This window comes from Talpa europaea (assembly GCF_964194135.1).
Source record: "Talpa europaea genome assembly, chromosome: 12".
NCBI lineage: Eukaryota > Metazoa > Chordata > Mammalia > Eulipotyphla > Talpidae > Talpa > Talpa europaea.
Window position 1 is genome coordinate 34,208,996 of NC_140079.1, and position 21,889 is coordinate 34,230,884.

Below are 21,889 nucleotides of genomic sequence, written 5' to 3' on the forward strand. Positions count from 1 at the left end.
TAGCAGGAATCTAGAAAACTTAAATAAGGGACCAGGAAAATGAATAACTATAAGAAAGTGAAAATCAAAATCAACAAAAAACTATGAACCAGAGACACTTTTTGGGGGGTGAGGGGTGGGAGGGGGGGATTGGGGTCAGAATGGGGGGGCTGCAGTTGTATGGGGAAAATAAAAATAAAATTTACTATTTAAAAATAAAATGAATTGAGGGGAAAGAAGGAACAACTTCTGTACAGGTATGCAGCAGAAATGATGGCTTATCTGAGTCTCTAAAGATGATGGGAACTAGGGTCTCCCTGGTGGTGCAAGGAGTTAAGCACAGCACTGTGAAGCAATCCGCAGCCTCTGCAGCATGAGTTCTATCCTCGGCTGGCCAGGGAGAAAACCACATGGCACAGCAGACCTCTCCTGTCTTGCCCCCTGCTCCTCTCAGCAGTGTATTTCAGTCAGTCTGTCTGTTCTGGTCCCCACTCTGTCTCTGGTGAATCTTCTCACCCCACCCCCTCACCTCTGGCCTGTACCCCAGTTCTTGTATGCATAAATAAATAAATCTTTAAAAAAAGATAATGGGAACTAGCCCACAGAAGTTGGAGAAGGCATTCAAAGCAGATAAACGGCAACAATAAAGATTCTGAGGAGCAAAACAGTTGGCATGTTTAGGGACTGAAACATTATTAGGTGGTGACATAATAAAGTAGATCAAAATAACTATTTTGATAATCTTATAAAGTCCTATGCTAACAAACACAAAATAATAATTAGAAATTCATAATTAGAAATTCAAACAAAGAGTTTGTTTTCATTAAAACTACAAATTTCTTGTGAATTTGAGTGTCTGGGATAGGAGTGGAGGTCAAAGCAGAAGAAATCAGTGTGCAGTGACTCTTCTAGGAATTCTGTGTGCAAAGAGGAGTCTTAAATTTGACATTGTGGGCAACACACACACACACGTACACACACACATAATTGGTATTTGAGTACTACTTTGTGTAATTTCTTCATTTATTATTCCCTTTTTGCCTTTTTGATAAAGAATGTTCCTTATATTTTTTTCTTTTTACTTGGCTGGGATCAGTGGCATGCTAATTATGAATAAATACTACAAAGCTTTTCATTTCAAATGTCAGAGCTCTTTCTCAAAAAGGTGAAAAGCAGTGAGTGCCCTAGTTAAATCAGATGACTTCTTCTCGTCCATGAAGTCATTGATTTGTGAAAATCTATTATTCTTTTATTTTGTACTAGAGGACACCATCAAAATAAAAATGCCACAGTTGGATGCTGTATTGAAGCAGCACTGAAAAAACAGTTGTGAATTGTGCATAGTGACTTTAATGCCAGTTACTATTATCTGTTCGCAGTCACTAACTAGTTTCTTCTAATTTTTAGCTGGCTGTGGAGGATCTAAAGATACCATTTTATAGGGTGTGGACAGAGGTTACTTCATTGTTTATTGAACTAATGTGACAAGGAGAAGTAGGATTGGATATAAAATATAGATTCAAGTTCCCTTGTTTAAAATGTGCTTTTTATTTTTAGTTTGCAAATGTAGATGAAAAATACAAAGTTGAATGAATATTCAGTGATTTGAGCAGAAAAAAAAAAAACATACTGCCATAAGTATTTAGAAAGAGAAAAGGGTGACTTTGGGCCTAGCATAGAATTTTCTTTCTTTCATTCTTCTGATCATTAATCCCCTTACTTATTATTTATTCATTCAAGTTTCTTAAGATTGTCTACTAAATACAGATAAAGTGACAGATGTCGAAGTTACAGAAATTATTTGAAACTGAAAAGGATCTTAAAGTAATGGGCCCCCAATAATGGAGAGCCCAGAGACTCCTCTGAAAAGCTGACAAACACAGCTGCAGACAACACACAGAAATTCAGGGAGTCTGTGGATACCTGAAATTTACCATTTGATCTCTTGGAATATATGAATCGTGCATAACTATGTCTTATTGTCTAATGTTGTTCACTGTTTAAATTTTGCCACGCAACCGAAGCCTTTCTAAACCTGATCTTGATTGAGGTTGACTTCGTTTTCCTGATTTACTGGTAACATTAACATTGGGTAGGGTCTTTGGGACACATCTCCAGCTGATAGATCTAGTGCTGACATCAAGGAGTCAATCAGATCAGTAAAACAAGCATGAGTGCCATCTAATGCCAAAACAGAGTAAATGTTGGTAATAGCAGGAATGCACACCAGGATTAGGGTGTGTAGTAGAAGAATTAGGGTTGTTGCTAGTTGGTTGGTTGATTGTTTCATTTCTTTTCAAGATTTGTAAATTATTTTTTTTATGATCACACTCAACTATTCTATATCATAATCTCTTGAGTTAGCTGTTGTCTAAATTTAAGGATAGGAAACATTGGCAAATTTGTCTTTTTATTGGTAGGGGAGTATATGATTTGTAGTTTTGTGGGTTTTTTTTTAAGATTTATTTATTTATTTATGCATAGAAGAACTGAGATATAGGCCAGAGGTGCAAGGCATAAGAAGATTCACCAGAGACAGAGTGGGAAGCAGAACACATAGATCTACTGCAATACAATGCTGAGGGGAGCAGTGGGTGAGACAGGAGAGGTCTGTGGTGCCATATGTGGGTTAGCTCCCTGGCTGGGGATTGAACTCAGGTCTTAGTGGTGATGGGACTGAGACTTAACCCTTATGCCACCAAGGAGACCCTGATTTGTAGTTTTAAGTAAACTTTATTTTATAATAGTTTTAGCTTTTCAGAATAATTGTGAGATAGTTCAGTGAGTCCCCAAATATCCCACATCTAGTTTTCTCTAAACACTAGTGTGGTACTATTATAATTAATGAACCAAAATTGATATATTGCTGTTAAAGTCTATATTCAGATTTCTCAGTTTCACCCAATGTCCTCTTTCTCTCTTGAGATCCCATGGAGAGTTCCAAATTACATTTGATAGTCTTGTTTCCTTAGGTTTGATTTATGTCTGATGTTAGGTATATTTGAACTTTACTGTGATTTTTCAAATTCTTTTAAAAAATGAATTTTCAGAAAATTATTTTCTTCTGTTCTTTTGAAATTGCTACATAACCATTAAAACAAATTTTATAGTGATTTGTGTAAATATAAATTATCATTAGGCTTTTCCATCTCTGATAATGAAAACAAAGGGAGCTAGAGAGAGAACTGCAGAGATACAATGATAGAAAGACCAGTTCAGTGGAAAACATGAGAATTATATTTCTGTTTGGACTCTAATCCTCCCTAGCTGCATGTTCTTTAGCAAGACATTTGCACTTTGTTTTTTAGTTTCCACATCTATGGAATAAAGTGTCTGAACCAGTAAATTGCCCAGCCTTTGTTATATCAAGAGAAGATAAATAAAATTGACTACTCTTTCCCTGGTAAAAGTTAGAGGTCATAATATTTTTGTATTGGACAGGAGTCAGAGCTACTATGTACCCAAGTTGATAGTTGTACTTCTGCATTTTAGATGATGAGTTTAGAAGAGTAGTTGGTCCAGGATCATACAGGAAACAGTGATAGGTCAGATTCTGAAACCTAGCACAGTGTCCAAAGAGACAAAAGCTCTTTCAGCATTCAGAAGCCCCTCAAACACTCTCCTTTCCAGCTGCTGTGTGTTGTTGCTAGGGCTCCTATCCTCACCAGGACCCCAAAATGAAGAGGTTTTCTTTGTGTTCCCATTGAACTTAGGCACAACACACCATAGAAGATGCTCTAGATAAAAAGAGTTGATTGCTCCTTACTCCAAACAGATGTTCTGAAGTCACAAGGAAACCTGTGTACACCCACGGAAATGCAGCAGGCATATCAGCAGGTCTCTCTTCTACCCAGTGTGTTAATATCTTAATATTTGTATTGCTTCTAAATGTCGTCAAGAGATATATAGGGATATAGTGTCTCGTGGGAGCAGGATAGACTGTTGTGCTTCCTTCTCAAAGCTGAAAGGCAGTAAGTATGGTGTCATGTATGTGGGGAATTTTCACAATCCTGGCTATAAGAACATGAGTAGGAGAGGACAGCTACTCAGGTCCTGCAGTATTAGTCATTTATAAACATAGCTGTGAAACATAGACAGTTTTCTACACTTGTGGTTCTTAATTTTGGACGTACATTAGAAGCCCTAGAGAGAGCTAAAGCTTCCTGTGCCAAGGCTCATTCCAAACTCATTCAATCAGAATGTCCGCAAATGATATCCAAACAGCAATTCCAGCATTAAAGAGCCCAGCTCACTCTAAGGTGGAGCCAGGAGTCCTGCGCTGGCACTCATCAGTTCAGGATGGTAGTGTTGTCACTTTGGGGGTAGAACTTGTCTGTGCTGTTTATTCTTATAAACTAAAAGAAAAACATGTATGACTTAACAAATGAAGATAATGATTATTAATGTTTAATAAACGTATTCATTTTTCTTATACTGTCATCAAATACATTATTTTCTGTTTAACATATAGAACTTTGTAGATGTCAGATAACTTTTTTCGCTAAAATTCAGTTATCAGTAGTAAGCATGGACCTCATTATAATATATGCAGTTTTCCCCTAGAGCAACTATTATTTTCATTAAGTAGTCTCTAAATAGAAAAAATCATATTTTTAGTTTTTTTTTTTATAATAAATTTTATTTTTATATTCCCCATACAATTTCAACCCCCCCATTTTGACCCCAATCCCTCCCCTACCTCCACCCACCCCCCCCAAAAGTGTCTCTGGTTCATAGTTTTTTGTTGATTTTGATTTTCACTTTCTTATAGTTATTCATTTTTCTGGTCCCTTATTTAAGTTTTCTAGATTCCTGCTATGAGTGAGAGCATCCGGTATTTTTCTTTTTCTTTCTAGCTTATTTCGCTGAGCATGATCGCTTCCAACGCTATCCATGTTGCTGCAAATTGCATGTGTTTATCTTTTTTGAATGCTGAGTAATATTCCATGGTATATATGTACCACATCTTCTTGATCCAGTCATCTATTTTTGGGCATTTGGGCTGTTTCCAAAGCTTAGCTACTGTAAATAGTGCTGCTATAAACATAGGGGTGCAGGTGTTCTTTGGAATGGATGTTTCTGTGTCCTTTGGGTAAAGACCTAGGAGTGGAATTGCTGGATCATATGGAAGCTCTATGTTTAGTAGGTCCAGAAATCTCCACACAGCTCTCCATAGTGGTTGGACCAGTTTGCACTCCCACCAACAGTGCAGAAGAGAAATAAGCCATAAAAAGAAGGCAAGGTACTCTCCTACCTCGTGGAGATTGAAACCCACACTACTGGAAGTCCACTGGACTAACGAGGAGATAAAAGAAGAAATTAAAAAATTCTTTGAATTGAATGACAAGGAGGACACCAATTTCCTAAATGTATGGGATGCAGCAAAAGCAGTAATAAGAGGAATATATATAGCAATAGATGCTCACATCAAGAAACAAGAAAGAACTCAAAGAAACAACCTAATCTCGAAGCTCAAAGATCTAGAAAAAGAACAACAAAAAAACCCCAAAACCAGTAGAAGAAAAGAAATAATAAAAACCAAAGCAGAAATAAATGAAATCGAAACTAAAAAAACAATCCAAAAGATCAATGAAACCAAGAGCTGTTTCTTCGAAAAAATAAATAAAATAGATAAACCCCTAGCCAGGCTCACAAGGGCATATTTTTAGTTTTTATAAAACGTTAAACTAATAATTTCAATATCTACAATTTTGGAACTGATATTTGCTGTCTCTGTGTGTGTGTGTGTGTGTGTGTATTTTAAGGAGTAAGATTTTTGTGTTTGCTTTGTAAGATTTCTCTTCCTTGTGGGAAGAGAATAAAATGTGTCTTTCCTTAGTATCATCCACAATACGTTACAAGTTTTTGGGGTTGAATTATTATGCATTGAAGAATGCATAAAAAGTGAAAAGCAAACAAGTTCACACATTTTGTAATTTACATTTTTTCTGCATCAAATAGCAGATGTTTTCTGATTTTTGTAATGTATTATTTCCCAGGTTATTATATAGAACAGGGCTCAAATGTAGGGAGGTTTTTTGAAAGGAAAGTTACTCTGTTGGTTGATTTTGGTCCTTGATCTTAAGAAAAACTTTCAGATAAACTTCTGCTAGGTTAGATGGAAATACTTATAAATTTAGTACATATATACTCCATGTTGATAGAATTTTTTTCTTAGATATCTTATCTCTTTTCCAAGGATTTCATTTCTATATATTTAAGATTTTTAAATCAGATATTCAGATCTACAGTTTTTTGTTACTTTTGTACTAGAGATTTGTTCAGATGATCTGTTAAGATCTGATTTTTGACAGATAGTATTTCTATCATTTAACAGAGAGGATAAGTCAGTAGCAGTATTTTCTAGTGGTGTTCTTGAAATAGAAATTTCTAAGAGCTTTGACGTTTTAGCAGTTAACAGACTTTGTAAAAAATAAGAACGTTTACAAGGAATTCCTTCATGATTTTAATAAGAAGTAGGTTTCAATCTGTGCAATTAAACAATAAGGATATATCTAATAGACTAAAATACCCCACAGTGATTTGACTAACATCATAGGCAGGAAGAAGTAGAATAAGCTTTTCCTTTGTTGGTTAAGTAGCCAATGACTGGATGTCAGAGCAGTCTAATTCTTTTCTAAGTATCAGAATGAACATCAAATGCTGACAGAAAGTAGCATCAATCATTTTGTGAAATCCATAAATCTTTGTCATGTTCTAATAAGCAGGGCCATATATCTTTAGAATATATTGCTAAATGATATACTGTTAATATCAACTGTACATACCTTAGCACAGAATGGGTACTTTTTCAACTGCTCAATTATGCACTGGTTAGTTCTAAATACATGCAAACAATGTAGGTATCTCAATCACTTTAAATCATTTTCTTATCTTGAAAATCAAGTCTTTTTTTTTTTAAGGTTTATTTATTTATTTATACAAGCACTGGGTACAGTCAGAAGCGCAGGAGGGTGAGAGAATTCACCAGAGACAGAGCAGGGAACAGAACAGGCAGACTGACTGAAATACACTGCTGAGGGGAGCAGCGGGTGAGACAGGAGAGGTCTGTTGCACCATGTGGGACCCTTGCCCAGCGGCTGGGGATCGAACCAGTGCTGTAGAGGCTGTGGGCAGCTTTGCAGCCCAGCGCTCAACCACTGTGCCACCAGGGGAGGCCCAAAAATCAATCTTTAGCATTTTTTTCTGCATAAAGATATATCTCAGATTCAGCTTATAGGCCTTGGTAATAACACTCCAACAAGTTGGGTCAAGTTTAAATCTTATCCTTAGGTGTCAGTTGTATTTAAGTAATCACACACACATTATTGAGTGCTTTATAAGAAGGTCTTGGTGAAGGGGACTATATTGTCATGTCCCCTTAGCAGTATCTGATGCTGTCTTCAGTGTTGTCTGCCACGTAAGTCCCAGCACACCTTTTTAACCATCTATTGTAGGTTCTCTCCTTTCCTGTCAAAAAAAAAAAAAAAAAAAAAGATTGCAAACTCACTTTCTCCCTAATCTAAAGTACCAGTTACTTACAATTTCACTCTTTTTATTTTATAAAAGTCACTACATCTCTTACTGTTTCTGAAATTTTATGTTACCAGACCAGTAAGGAGAACCATTTTTGGAGGGGTTAAATATTTCCTGTAAAGTGAAATCTGCTTATGAATGGTACTTTTGTAATGTTCAGCATAAACACAGTAAAACATTTGCTCAAAGTGTTATTTGGGCAAGTGTTAATGTCTGCACATATTACTTGAGAATGTGACATAGTGAAACCAGTAGATCAGAGGCCAAGTCCCCTGATAAAGGAAAAATAACATATCTACAGAGATTATTTCTCCCTGTTGTTTTGTACATTGAGGGAACAAGGAGAAATTGGGAGGCTAACATAGATCAGGTGAATTGATTGCATTCTTGTAAAACATCTCAAGCTTTTGGAATTAGATTTTATTTTCTTTTTTTATTAATTTAAAAAAAAATTTTACATCATTGCTCATTTTTAAATAATGTTTTCTTACCCCTACCCCCTCAGGTGTAGTCCCCATAGAATTTCCTTCACCAATGTACTTGTGCACCATCACCTTAGCACAGGGCACTGAAATTAGGTTTTAAAACATTGATTGCTTCTTGTTGAGGAAATGTTAGTTATTATGGAAAGAAAGTTTTATTGGTAGAAAGACTTTTTTATGATGCATCTTTTTTTCTTTTTTTTTTTAAAGATTTATTTATTTTTATACAAGAGCTGTGGTATAGGCCAGAGGCATGGGAGTGTGAGAGGATTCACCAGAGGCAGAGCAGGGAGCAGAACAGGCAGATGACAAAAATAAACTGCCGAGGGGAGCAGTGGGCAAGACAGGAGAGGTCTGCTGCACCATGTGGGATTCTCCCTGGCAGGCCAGGATTGAACCTATGCTGCAGAGGCTGCAGACAGCTTCACAGCACGGCGCTCAACCTGCTGCGCCACCGGGGATGACCCTGATACAACTTTTTAATACATATTAACAAATATTTCTAAAGAAAGAAGGACTTGTGTCCCTCACTGCTGACTAGCAATGTGAATGGCAATTTTAATCACATTAGTGTTAAAATGGAAAATATTTTAAAAGCTTAAAATTTTAATCACATAAATCTAAAACAATAGTTAAATACAAGGATGAGTAAATAGCAGATCTTTTCTAGTAGAAATCTTTCTTACGATAGACCTATTTTAATCTAGACATTTTGTCTCACTCACATAGTATTATTTCAATATAAATTGGTATTTTCTAATTCTATAATGCTAATTCATAATGTTTATAAGCATTTCAGTCTGACTTGGACACTTGGATTTGATAAATATGTCCCAAATTATAAGTGGGTCTGCATGTTCTTGGCACCATAAACATTGCAACGAGTACCATCAGGTGTTGGAAAGAAACTAATATTTTTTTTGAGTGTGCACTATAGGCCTATAGTTTATCTCATTTTGGTCTGCTAACGGCCCCACCAAGAGGGTGGTGTGGTGATTATTTTACAAATAAAAGCATCACTGAGGTTAGTGACCTAAGTTCACATAGCTAGTGAAAAAATGGATTTGAGTTTTTCTTTTGCAAGGGATAGAAAAACAAGATCACAAACAATTAAAGGAATTTATTGACTCAAATAGCTGAAAAGCCCTGGGGTATAACTAGCTTCAAATGAGCTTAGAGAGAACTGCAAAACTGCTATGACTGTGAATCTGGCTTCCTTTATGTTGTCTTTGGTTTGTCTACCTAACATTGCTTTCCTCCTCGAGCTGCACAGAGTTCCAAGCCCTTTGGCTCCCCCTTCATGGTTTATCAGAACTGTTCACTGGAACATTCTACATTGTTTATAAATGTTTGCGCATTGAACACTGCTCTGTTCACAAAAAAGTACTACAAACTGAGGAAGAGAGAGGGGCACTTCTTACCTCACTTCATTCCTAAAATTTGCCCTCTCACTGGCTTACATTGGATCCTTTCCTTCCTACTTTAATTGCTAACTGCCGGGGACTGGCACAGCCTTACCAGTTTGGACCTAATCTTGTTCTTGGAAGTGGAGCCAGTCCCCACAAAACTGCGGGACTGAGAATAGGTGCCCATGAATTCCCTAAAAAAGAATAGTGTTATTGCCTGGAGAAACCGCCTGCCATTAAGTACATAGTAGAATCAGACTTGAATATAAAATTTGTACCCTATGGGCTAGGCAAGAAAACTTCCAAAATATAGTCTCTTCGTTCTGTCTGCAGTTGGCATTTGGTGGATAGAGGCCAGGGACACTAAATAAACATACTACCATGCTTAATACTGTTCCCCACAAAAAAGGAATTAACCAATTCAAAGTGTCTACAACACCAAGACTGAGAATTCTACTGTCAGTGATCTGATGGGCATCTCCTTCAGCCTTAGTCCTGCCACTCCCCTCCTTTTATTTTTATTAGCCACCAGCTCCCTTGATTATTGTCCCTCAGTTTTCAATACACCAGAGCTCTTTTTTTTTTTTAAGATTTGTTTATTTATGCATACAAGAGCTGGGGTACAGGCCAGAGGTGAGTGGTTGGGGTGAGAATATTCACCAGAGACAGAATGGGGAGCAGAACAGGCAGACTGACTGAAATACACTGCTGAGGGGAGCAGCAGGAGAGGCAGGAGAGGTCTGCTGCGCCATGTGGGTTGCTTCCTGGCCGGCCAGGGATCGAACTTGTGCTGCAGTGGCTGCTGATTGCTTCATAGTGCAGTGCTTAACCTCTTGCACTACTAGGGAGGCCCACACCAGAGCTCTTGAGGCTTCAGGATCTTGGTGTGTGATTTTCACTCCACCTGGATGCTCTCTGCCCAACCCAAACCAGTGCTACTCTAGCCTGAGCTTAGGCTGCACTCACTGGTGTCCGTTCCTTGGCCAGCCCCTACCCTGCCTTGCCTGGTTCTTCCCTCTTTTACACTTTCAACTTTTTAGCATATTGATGAGCTGCTCTAGCTTTTACATGAGATAAAATTCCACTAGGACAGGTCACATACAGCTTTCATTCCCTTTTATAGGCTGAGCACTCAGGGCAGAATATGACTGGGGCTGCATGGGAGACCAGTAAGGGCACAGAAGCATATGTTTGTTGGGCTTTTTTTTTTTGGGGGGGGGGTGGCGCATAGGCCAGTAAGGAGATATTTATTTATTTTTATTTTATATATATATTTACATCATTCTTCCTTTTTTATACAAAGTGTCCTTTCTCAGGTCTAGTCCCTTAACACTCCCACCGCCAATTCATGTACCATCTCCATAGTCCCTCATGCTCTTTCCTCCCATTTTGATCCCTCTCCTTCCCACTCCCCTGCAGAATATCTCTGATTTATAATTGCCTATTAATTGTTTTTTGATTTATTATAATTATTTTTTTCCTGATCCCTTATTTGGTTCCCCTATATTCCACCTATAAGTGAAACCAACCAATATTTTTCTTTTTCTTTCTGGATTATTTCCATGATCCCTTCCAGCTCTAGCTATGTTGCTGTGAATGGCATGAGTTTATATTTTTGGTTGCTAAGTAATATTCATTGTGTATATGTACCACATCTTCTTGATCCAGTCATCTCTTTTGGGGCATTTGTTTCCATATCTTAGCTATTATAAATAGTGCTGCAATAAACATAGGGGTACAGGTATCCCATTTTGAATTAATGTTTTTGTGTCCTTTGGGTAGATCCCTAGGAGTGGAATTGATGGGTCATCTGGTAGCTCCATTTTTAGTAATCTGAGGAACATCCACACAGCTTTCCATAGTGGTTGGACCAGTTTGCATTCCCATCGCAGGGTAGGAGAGTTCCTTTTTCTCCACATGCTGGCCAACATTTGTTGTTTCCTGTTTTCTTAGTTTGAGTCATTCTTACTGGTGTAAGGTGGTATTTCATTGTGGTTTTGATTTACATTTCTCTGATTACAAGTGATGTTGAACATTTTTTCATGTATCTGTTGGCCATTTGCATTTCTTCTTGGAGAAATGTCTTTTTAGCTCTTCTGCCCATTTTTAACATGGGATATCATGAACAATAGGCTGGAAAAGGGATGGATGGCTTCTGATGTTGGATTTAATTAATATAAGACTTGTTCTTTTCTGGATTTTAATTGGGAAGTGCTAGCCCTTCTATGTACATAAAGTAGGGAAAGCAGATTAAATCTGATTTTTTTTTAATTGTCTGACTTAATTGGATGGACCTTTCAGAAACAGTCGAATGCATCAATTCAGAAAAGGCCTTTTATTGAGTGTTGAACACAGAGCCAGGTGACCAGGGATAGATCTACCATTTTCTCTCTCCATTGTGCTCCTCTGCATTTCAGTTTGAGAGAGCTGGACGAATGGATCTGTGCTGCCCTCCCGACCGACCCTCACATTCCTTCTTTACTGAATCACAGCTTTGGCTGACTGAAGTCAAAGTACATAAGCCTTCTATTTTTAGGATTTGTAGGAGGAATGTTATCTAAAAATGCAGCTGTTTATGAGCCTGAGCTAATAAATAATAAGAAGGATATTACAGGAATAACTGAATCCTTTGATAATTGGGAACTTTGATGTGTACCAGAGTTTTGCATTATTTCATATGCTCCATAGATAGAGAAGAATGGGTAAAAGATAACTAACCTCGGGATATGTAAAGATACTGTGTTTTTCAATAAATCGCTAGGACAAACTTTATTTTTTTCCATAAACTTTATCTAAAAATAAAAGGGAATTCCAGTGTTATCCATCAGAACTTTGATATTTAATTTTTGGTTTTTACTAAAATCTTTTATTTTTTTATGTGTTGGTTTACTAAATATTTGTAGTTTGCTGGAGGTCCATTTAGTGTGGGGTTTCCAACCTTGGTGTTAATATCAATTGATATTTTGAACTAAATTTTTTTTTGTGGTCAGGAAACTGTTCTCAGGATGTCTAGTTCTACTGAACAGATGCCAGTAGCAGCTCTTTATCCTAGCAGTTAACATCCAAAGTGTCTCAAGAGATGGCCAGTGTCCACTTAGTGGCATAAATAACCCAAATTGACAACTGGCTTAGTGCAAAACAACCCTCTTTACTTAGGGCACACTTGTCAGATGGATGCAAGTAGTAACTGCTTGATTAACCCATTTAAATAAAAAATGTTGTCCAAATGAAACTCAACCCCTCATTGAGAGTTAAATATCTCTATTTTCTCTGACTTGGATGTTCTTGTCATATACTGAATCAGACAAACTGACTTTCTATCTAGAACTTCCCTGGGAAATGTCAGTAAGTTATTGTCAGAAGAAATACAAAAGAAAAGGCCTGTTGATTCCATCATTCCCAGTGTTATCTCCTTACTCTCAAGACCAAATAGCTCTGAGTCCTGTTCTGTTTGTTGTGGGAGTTACAGTAGTGGCCATTTGTGCTGCATTTGTGGAGGTTGAGATTCTTGTGCATTTTTAGGTGGCTTTCTAAGAGATAAGGATTTTTTTTTTAAATGACCATTAAAGTTTTTTTTTTTTTTTTAATGACTATTCCTCTTTCTTCCCCTTTAAGCTTATCATGGGATTTATCTGGAAATTGGTTTGAAAAGAAACAGTTTTAGTTCTTTCAACAGGAGGCATAGGTGGAGCTAAATTAATCCTCTATATAGTTAGTGTGTGGTGTGGTGTCTTTTCCTCCATCAGAAAGCACAGAGTAAAGGGCCTGTGAAATATGTTAATGTGATAGTCCCTTCTGCTCTCCTCCCGTGTAGAAAAGATCACAGGTCCAAACTGATCATCTCAGCACCTACGGTCTGGGTGTTTTTAGCTGAGCCTATATTATACAAGGCAATTCAGTATAAAAAGGCCTTCTGAAAGCAAAGAGAAACCCAAAGGAATATAATAATATTACAGAATGTTCTGCTTGTTTTAGAGAAAGATGCTTTATTTTTTTTTTAAGATTTATTTATTTATTTATACAAGCACTGGGTACAGTCAGAAGCGTGGGAGGGTGAGAGAATTCACCAGAGCCAAAGTGGGGAGCAGAACAGGCAGAAGGACCGAGGCACACTGCTGAGGGGAGCAGCAGGCGCAGCCGGAGAGGTCTGAGTGCCATGTGAGACCCTCACCATTGGCCAGGGATTGAACTGGCGCTGCAGAGGCTGCGCTCAGCTTCGCAGCCCAGCGTTCAACCACTGCGCCACTGGGGAGGCCCGAGAAAGATACTTTATATTTACCCTGTTTAAAAGGAATATTAATATTCAGCAGTTTTTTATTAATATATTTTATTTTATATAATTCTTACATAATTTTTCATTTTTGCACAATGTATGCATTTTCATTTTGGTTATATTCCCCAATCAATTCCCACCCCCCCTTATTTTTACCTTAATCCCTCCTCCCCCCTTCACCCCCATAGTGTGTCTCTGGTTTATAGTTGTTTGTTGATTGTGATTTTTTTCTTCATTATAATTAATTTTTTTCCTGGTCCCTTATTTAGGTTTTCCAAATTCCTGCTATGAGTGAAACTAGAGCTTCCATATGATCCTAGCAATTCCACTCCTAGGTATTTACCCAAAGGACACAGAAACATTAATTCAAATGGGCACCTGCACCCCTATATTTATGGTAGCACTATTTACAATAGCTAATCTATGGAAACAATCCAAATTCTCAGCAGGTTTTTGCCTTTAAATCCAAATAGAAAATATCTCATCATAAAAAGACTTAAATTTTTTCAGATCATTTCCTTTTGAAAGAATTGGTCTCACTCTGCTTCCAGTCATTATGGAGTAAAATGCCCACTTTAAACAATTGAAAATGAAACACCATCCCAGAATTGCCTTGCATGTATATATACAAACAAGTCTGTCTGGGAGAGACAGATTGTTTCCATGTAACTTAACTTCATCCCAGTACAAAGCTCAAGAATATAAAAATGCCCATCAAATTCATTCTCTCTGAAATCTAACCCCAAATCACTAGACATACAGAAAAGCTGACAAAAATGACCTATCATTTTTGTAAGAAAAATCCATCAAAAATTGATTCAAAAATGAAACAATTTTAGAATTTGCAGACAAAAGTATTAAAATAATAATTTTAACTGGCTTACCTATGTTCAAATTTTATTCAATATTGGAGTTGAAAAAATCCCAAGTTGAACTTCTAGAGAGGAAAGTCTGAGATGAATGTGATTAATAAGAGATTACACATTATTAAAAAAGTAAATATGAAGATACTGCAATGGAGGCTATACCAAATAAACAGGGAGAAAAATATTTTAAATGAATGGATCATTAGTGAGCTGTGGAAATATTTCAGGCAACCTCATACATATGTAATTAGAGTCTTGGAGAGCAGGGGATGAATGGAAAAACTATTTGAAGAAATAATAAAATTTTACCAAATTTGGTGAAAACTATAAAACTCACAGATCCAAGAGTCTCAACAAACCCACACACAAGAAATAGGAAGAAACTATCAAAGGAAACTACCACTACATTTTTCAAAACCAGTGATAAAAAGAGAAAGCACCCAGAAGATGGAAAAAAATGTTACAAGTGGAAGAATTAAGATGATCACAAATTTCCCATAGGAAACAGTAAAACCTTTTTCTTTCTTTCTTTCTTTTTTTTTTTAAGATTTCTTTATTTATTTTTACAAGCACAGGGTATAGTCAGAAGCGTGGGAGGGTGAGAAAATTCACCAGAGCCAAAGTGGGGAGCAGAACAGGCGGAAGGACTGAGGCACACTGCTGAGGGGAGCAGCAGGCGCAGCAGGAGAGGTCTGTCATGCCATGTGGGATCCTCGCCAGTGGCAGGGGATTGAACCAGTACTACAGAGGCTGTGGGCAGCTTTGCAGCTCAGCGCTCAACCGCTGCGCCACCAGGGGAGGCCCATACAGTAAAACCTTTTTCAAACGAAGAAGTCACCAGTAGACCTGCAGGACATCTCTGTCTGTCTATCTAGCTGTAGATACCAAAAAGGAAATCTCTTAGGCAGAAGGAAAATGGTAGCAGATGGAAATCTGGGTCTATACCTAGGAATGAAGTCACCGGACCCTCCATTGGACATCTGCTCAGTATCTTGTTACATCCTGAGTCAGAGCATTAGTGTACTCCTGCTTCAGCTTCGAGTTTTCTAGCAAGGAGTATGTCACAGGGTAGGAGGGAGTGCAGCGTGAGAAAGACTTAGTCCCTGGTGGGGACCAAAGGGACAGGACTGCCTGATAGCCAGGCCATTTATCTAGCAACTGTTATCACTGAGAGATTAATGAAGTCCACCCATTGTGTATTTTGGGCTTTTGTTGATATTACAGATTGATCTTTGGCTTAATGAAAACAATTATTTTTAAAGCCGTAAAGTTTTTAATGACTTCTACATTAAGATCTAATCTACTTGGAATTTATTTTTCCACATGAAAACAGTTGGTCTGGAGAATTCTAAATGGAAATGCCATCTCTTTCTCACTAATCTTCAAAGCTAACTGTCAGTCATGGAAGCCTTTCTGTGCTCTCTGCTTATTTAGCTATGTACCAGATTATGATACCTAGATATATTTATATTAAATTTGTTAACTGGTAGGGAAGATATTCTATATTATTTCTCCTTTCTTAAATGTATATTGACTCTTCCCCGCATGTCAAATTACCAAAAAGTTTTAGAATCAGTTTTTAAATAGTAAATGATGAGGTTACTAGAAGCTGCAGTTAGATCATGCTGTTTCAACTTCTGTTGTTTTGGGTTGATGTATGCAGAAGTCTCCATTTCTGCATGAGGGTGATTCTAAGGAAGGCTCTTCATCCTCACAGCTCTGACAGGCAGACATGGTAGTGAGGGGTGATTCTTTGTGTCTCTAGAGGGCATTTCGAGACAAGATCATTTCCCATTCTCCCAGAGTCACACATATTGCCCTGGAACTAAGGATGTCGTCTCTCACTTGCTCACCATTAGCCTTAGTTATTTTGGTACAGACCATGTTGGTATAACTTCATCCTTGTGATCACATTTATTATCATTACTATATCAAGTGCATATTCCCTGTGTGTTGAAGGTTTTCTTAGAGGCATGAACCGGACTAATACATACCAGATTGGCAGAACATAAAACAGCATTAATTTACTTCTCAGTGTTTTCAGTTGATGTTCCTTGACTGTGTCAAGGGTTGAAGTCTCTGTAATCTCTATTTTAATGCCATGTAGGGGAATTTAGGAAATATATTCAATATTCATTACTTACTATTGAGTGCCTGCTTTGGTCTAGGTTACAGTATTAAGTGCTGAATATTCAGCAGTAAGGAAATGTATGTATGGAACTTTCTCTCATGGGGGATTTCAGCATTTAAACAAAACAAGCAAATATGTAAATATTTAATTTATAATTGTGCTAAGTGCTACAATGGGAAAATATAGTTTTATGTGAGAACAACTGAAAGGAAAATAATATGCTTTCTAGGTGCTAGAGCACATTATACACAAATGAAACTAATTTAACTTGTAATATAACCAGATTTATATATCAGATTAAATGGACTTTATAATTAATCCATTCATTCATTCCACAGCATCTATGTTCACTGGCACTAGAGTGGTGCAGATAGTTGGCTCACAGAAATGACAAGACCCAGACTATCTTTGAGGAACTCATAGTTTAATGTTTACATAATTAACAGGTATCTCTCATTTAAATAATTGCAAACTGAGTAAAGACTTAAATATATTATTTTCTTCTTTTGTTCTTTTTCAGATGAGGATAGGCATTCACTCGGGCTCCGTGCTGGCTGGCGTCGTGGGGGTGAGGATGCCCAGATACTGCCTTTTTGGAAACAATGTCACACTGGCGAGCAAATTCGAATCTGGAAGTCACCCTCGGCGCATCAATGTCAGTCCTACCACTTACCAGTAAGTGCCCCCTGGCCTCTTCCAGTCTTAAGCATTGCTCTGAGTGGCTGTTATGTTCCTGGGAGACTCTGTTCTTTGTCTTGATCCTATCACCCACCCCCCCACCCTCCAGCCAGGATAGCGTGAGTAGATCTGCCCCCTTAAAAAATTGAGCTGGTGACAAACTTTGATTTGCACCCTCAGAGAGTGACTTGACTGAGAGGTAAGTGCCACTTTGTCATTTCCCACAATCTCTGTCCTTGTGAGGTTTAAAATATAGGAGTGCAAATGTTAAAGGGCTGCATTACACTAGAACTCTAATATTTGCAGAAGGTCCCTTGGTGTTTAGAAAAAATCAAGGAATAAGGCAGGAAAGAGGGTTTGTTTGTTTTTATTCATTTGAAAAATGAATATAAATAAGGATTCTCTAGAGTTAAATAAATACAGGGTACAAAGAAAACTTTAAATTTATCTTACAGGTCATATTTGACAACTCTACATACTTTGACAGCTGAACTTGTCCTTATTTTGTGCTTGATAGATGACATCCGTCTGTTTCCTAAAAATTAAACTCCAAATGGGCAGGAACCATATCTATGCAGCCTCATTGTCATATCCCCAAAGCTTGCAAAAAAATGTTTAGCACAACATAAGCATTCTATGAATATTTATTGCATAAACAAAAGCATCAACAAGACAAACTCATCTAGAATAAGAAAACAGCATGAGTCTTTTTTTTACCCTGTTGACCTTGGCTTTACTCTAGGTGTTGTTGTGCAAATTATTTAATTAATTCCATGATTGAGATGACTTTAGAGATCATATTAAAAAGCAATCAAGTCAAAATATTGACCATTATTTTTATTAACATGACTACAGAAAACCTTTAAGTAGAAACTTTAAATTACAGAGATAACAAAAGTTGATTATAATAAAAAAAATGGTAATACTTTGAAGCTTTTGACACCACAAATATATAATCAAGAAAAGATAAAGTCTTTCAAAGAGAAGTATTTCCAGATTCATGAGAAAGTGGTGAGAAAGGGGACTGAATTTGCGAATATAAAATCAAGGAGAAGTTGCTTAAGAATCACATCATATTTTGGGTTTTTACATATTTTTTTTCCTCTTACAGTTCTTCCAATTTCCCTTACAAAATTCTGGATGTAGATGCTGTAGTCATAATTTCCATATTAAACTGAATTTTGGAAACATCCTAGAACAGTGATGATGACAGTCTGTCCTCTAGACCATAGAACGAGGAGGACAAGATCCTACCAACCCCCTCACCTCCATGCTGTTACCATGGCTACATTTTTCCCCAATATAGAGCTAATACTTATGGTCTGTGTTTGTGTAACTTGGTGTAGATTTACATCTGCTGGAAATTCCATTTAAAAATTGTGTATAAAGAATGGATCGACTGTGTGAGGAGTTCTGTAGCTTACTTTGCTTACATATGACCAAAAAAAAAAAAAAAAAGAAAACAGAAGAATCCCCCTCACACACACATACCACCCAAGGCCAGTGCATTTGGGTACTCTGAGTCTTTATAATCTTTTTCATAATCATTGGGTTTATGATGATGCCAGTGATGTATAAGTTCTGACAGACTGAGTTATTTCCGCCACTGCTTGTGTCAAAATTGTGTTCTGTTGCTGTTTTCCTGAAAACAAATAAGCAAGCAACAAATGGAGGCATGGGTGGGGACATTGAATTGCCATGTGGGTAGATTCTTAAAGAATCTGGCCTCAAATCATGTCATTCATACTAATACTTTATAAAAATATTTTTACATTTAGTCTATACTCACATAACCCTTTTCCTTCCTTTTTGCTGTCTTCCTTCCCACCATATTGGTTGACCAGGTGATAGGCACTAATGTGATAAGCATGACCAGCATAACTAGGATCTTTGCTCTTGTGGATGAGACTGCAGATGAGGAGTTGGATGTATCTGAGTAGTCGACAACTACAGCAGACCAGGGCCAAGGTCCTGATTAGAGTATTAGAGCAACAGGAGGAAGGGGCTAAAATGAGGACAAAGAAACTGAAGTCAAATTAGAGAAAGTGGTAAATCATATAAAGGAGTTTTGAATTAATTCCAAAAACAGTGAAGAGCACTAAAGAGTTCTAAGCAAATGAGTAATGTGATTAGATTTGTGCTTTAAAGAGATCGCCACACTTGTAAACTGGAGAATAAGTTAGGTTGTGAGAGAGGCAGCCAGCCAGTGATTGACAGCAGGCAATCAATCTCTATTTCCTGCATGGAAATGCAGCTGATTTCTCAAATCTAAGAGTCCCATCTTCCCATGCTTCTGAATAGTGATTGGACTCTGACCACTGACATCCATTTTAATCTGGGGTACCATTAAAGCAAATGCACCTTGGTTCCTTATAAGTTTTTAGCATCTTAAAATCAGGTCTATGAGCTCTGCATACCTGGGTTTTCAGATTCTGGATCTGTTGTGGCTAAGTACTTTGTGTTGGTTTCCTGTCCTCCATTCTGCACAGTTCAGCTGCTGCGTGTATACCTGTTCTGTTCCACACTGCAAGGGTGATTTATGAACCAACAGGTGTAGTGTGTACTACCCCAGGACACCCAAAGTGAAATGTCAGGATTGATGGCACAGAGATATTCTCAATAAGGAGGTAATATTGCATTTTCTTAGAGTAAATAGGAATTTATGAAATGAAACTCACTCATGCAAGCTTGAAATCTTGAGTTTTCCTTTCTGACATCCTTCATCATGTCCAATGTGTTCTGACTATCTTAAAATATTCAGAGAGGGGCCTCCCCGGTGGCGCAGCGGTTGAGCGCTGGGTTGCGAAGTTGCCCGCGGCCTCTGTGGCGCCGGTTCGATCCCCGGCTGCTCCCCGGCCACCAGAGGAGGGTCCCACATGGCGCGCAGACCTCTCCTGCCGCCCGCTGCTCCCCTCAGCAGTGTACTTCGGTCCTTCTGCCTGCTCTGCTCCCCACTCTGGCTCTGGTGAATTCTCACCCTCCCGCGCTTCTGACTGTACCCAGTGCTTGTATAAACAAACAAACAAAAAAAAAAATTCAGAGAGATTTCTATTCAATTTATTTTTAATAAGGACTTAATCATCATGATCTTTGAATAGAGTAGTTGAATACAATAATTTAATTTTCTAAATAATTCATTTCAAATACATTTTGACTGAAATACTTAAATAATTGATTCAAAAAATACTTTTGTAAATACTTTAAAGTACTAAAGTTAAAAGAAATAATAAAATACCTATATATTTATTACTTTATTATATTTGACTCAGATATTATTGAATAGAAGTAAAACATTTTCTTTGGATTTTTCTTTTTCATTGTGATGCACACTCTATTTAGTGTGTTTCAAAGTCCAGTGTTTTATACATTAACTTGCTCATATGTATGTAGACATTAATAATAGATTTTTATTTTACATGTTTTAATTGGCATGTGTGATATTTCACCATAAGTCTTTCTCATTTTATTCTTATGATCTATTCATGTAAAGTATATAGCTTTAATATACTATACAACATCCCAATATATGGCTGCACCCCATATTTAATTTTCATTCATCTGTTTTTATATTGATGAACACTTAAGTTTTATCTAATTTTTGTGATAAGATGTGCTCTCATGAATATTTATCTACCTATCAATGTATCAGCTAGGCTACTTGACTTTTCATATTACAGAAATAATTGGGTTGCCTGTAGGTTGCTAGAATTGGAATGATCAGTGTTGTTTATCTGAAAATTCATCTGGACATAGGAATAAAGATTTTTGGAATCAGGGCCATAATTTATATATAATAGTCTTCATTTTTTAGACAGAGTGACTCATCTCCTTGCTGGCAGCGATGCCCACTATCATTTCCTCTTCAACCTACAGCACTTTATCGCTAGTTTTATTACTGGACAAAAAGAACTGCTTAATGAGTTTTGAGTTTTCAGTGTTAGATGCTTTTATTTTTCTCCAGTAAGTGTGATGTTTACACCCATTTTTGTCCCATACTTACCCAATTAAAAATAATGTGCACATTACAATTATCTTTTAACACATGCTACTGATCTGTGAAACTGAAATAATTGCTTATATTAGGATGGTTTCAGCAAATTTTGAAATGGCATGAATAATCTAATGATTTGCCAGAGCAGAATTGTTTACCTTGTTACGTACAAACTAAAAAAGTACAAAACATTTTAATATTTTCTTTAAACGTTTTTCTTTTCCTGATTTACAACTGATCTGGTTCTGAGCTTCAGACTGCCCACTTTTCATTCATTGATAAAGGCCCCTGAAAATGAAGTAGCCTTGGGATCAGGGCTGTATAATCAGCTCATCCTGCCTGCGCATGTTCACGGGACAGGAGAGAGTCTGGGGTCAGTGCTCAGAGTCAGAGCACAAAGCTTGGCATCCAGGCTCAATGACGAGTTATTGTGTTTCATGATTCAGGAAATGAATTTAGCAACTTTATTTCTTTGGGTTCTATTTTTCTCATCTTTACATTATTTGAGAAGATTACTGTTAGGATTAAATATGATGTTTATACAGAT

At 37.2% G+C, this 21,889-nt stretch overlaps 1 protein-coding gene across 1 annotated transcript in view; it reads left to right on the plus strand.

Annotated features, from left to right (window-relative positions):
* GUCY1A2 (guanylate cyclase 1 soluble subunit alpha 2) overlaps window positions 1–21,889 on the plus strand; it is a gene marked incomplete at its 5' end in the record, with an annotated part of 284,694 nt that overhangs the window by 248,788 nt on the left and 14,017 nt on the right. The window contains one exon of the mRNA XM_084249569.1: window positions 17,194–17,348. Within this exon, the coding sequence (XP_084105695.1) occupies window positions 17,194–17,348 (155 nt within the window). The remainder of the gene's footprint in view (window positions 1–17,193; window positions 17,349–21,889) is intronic.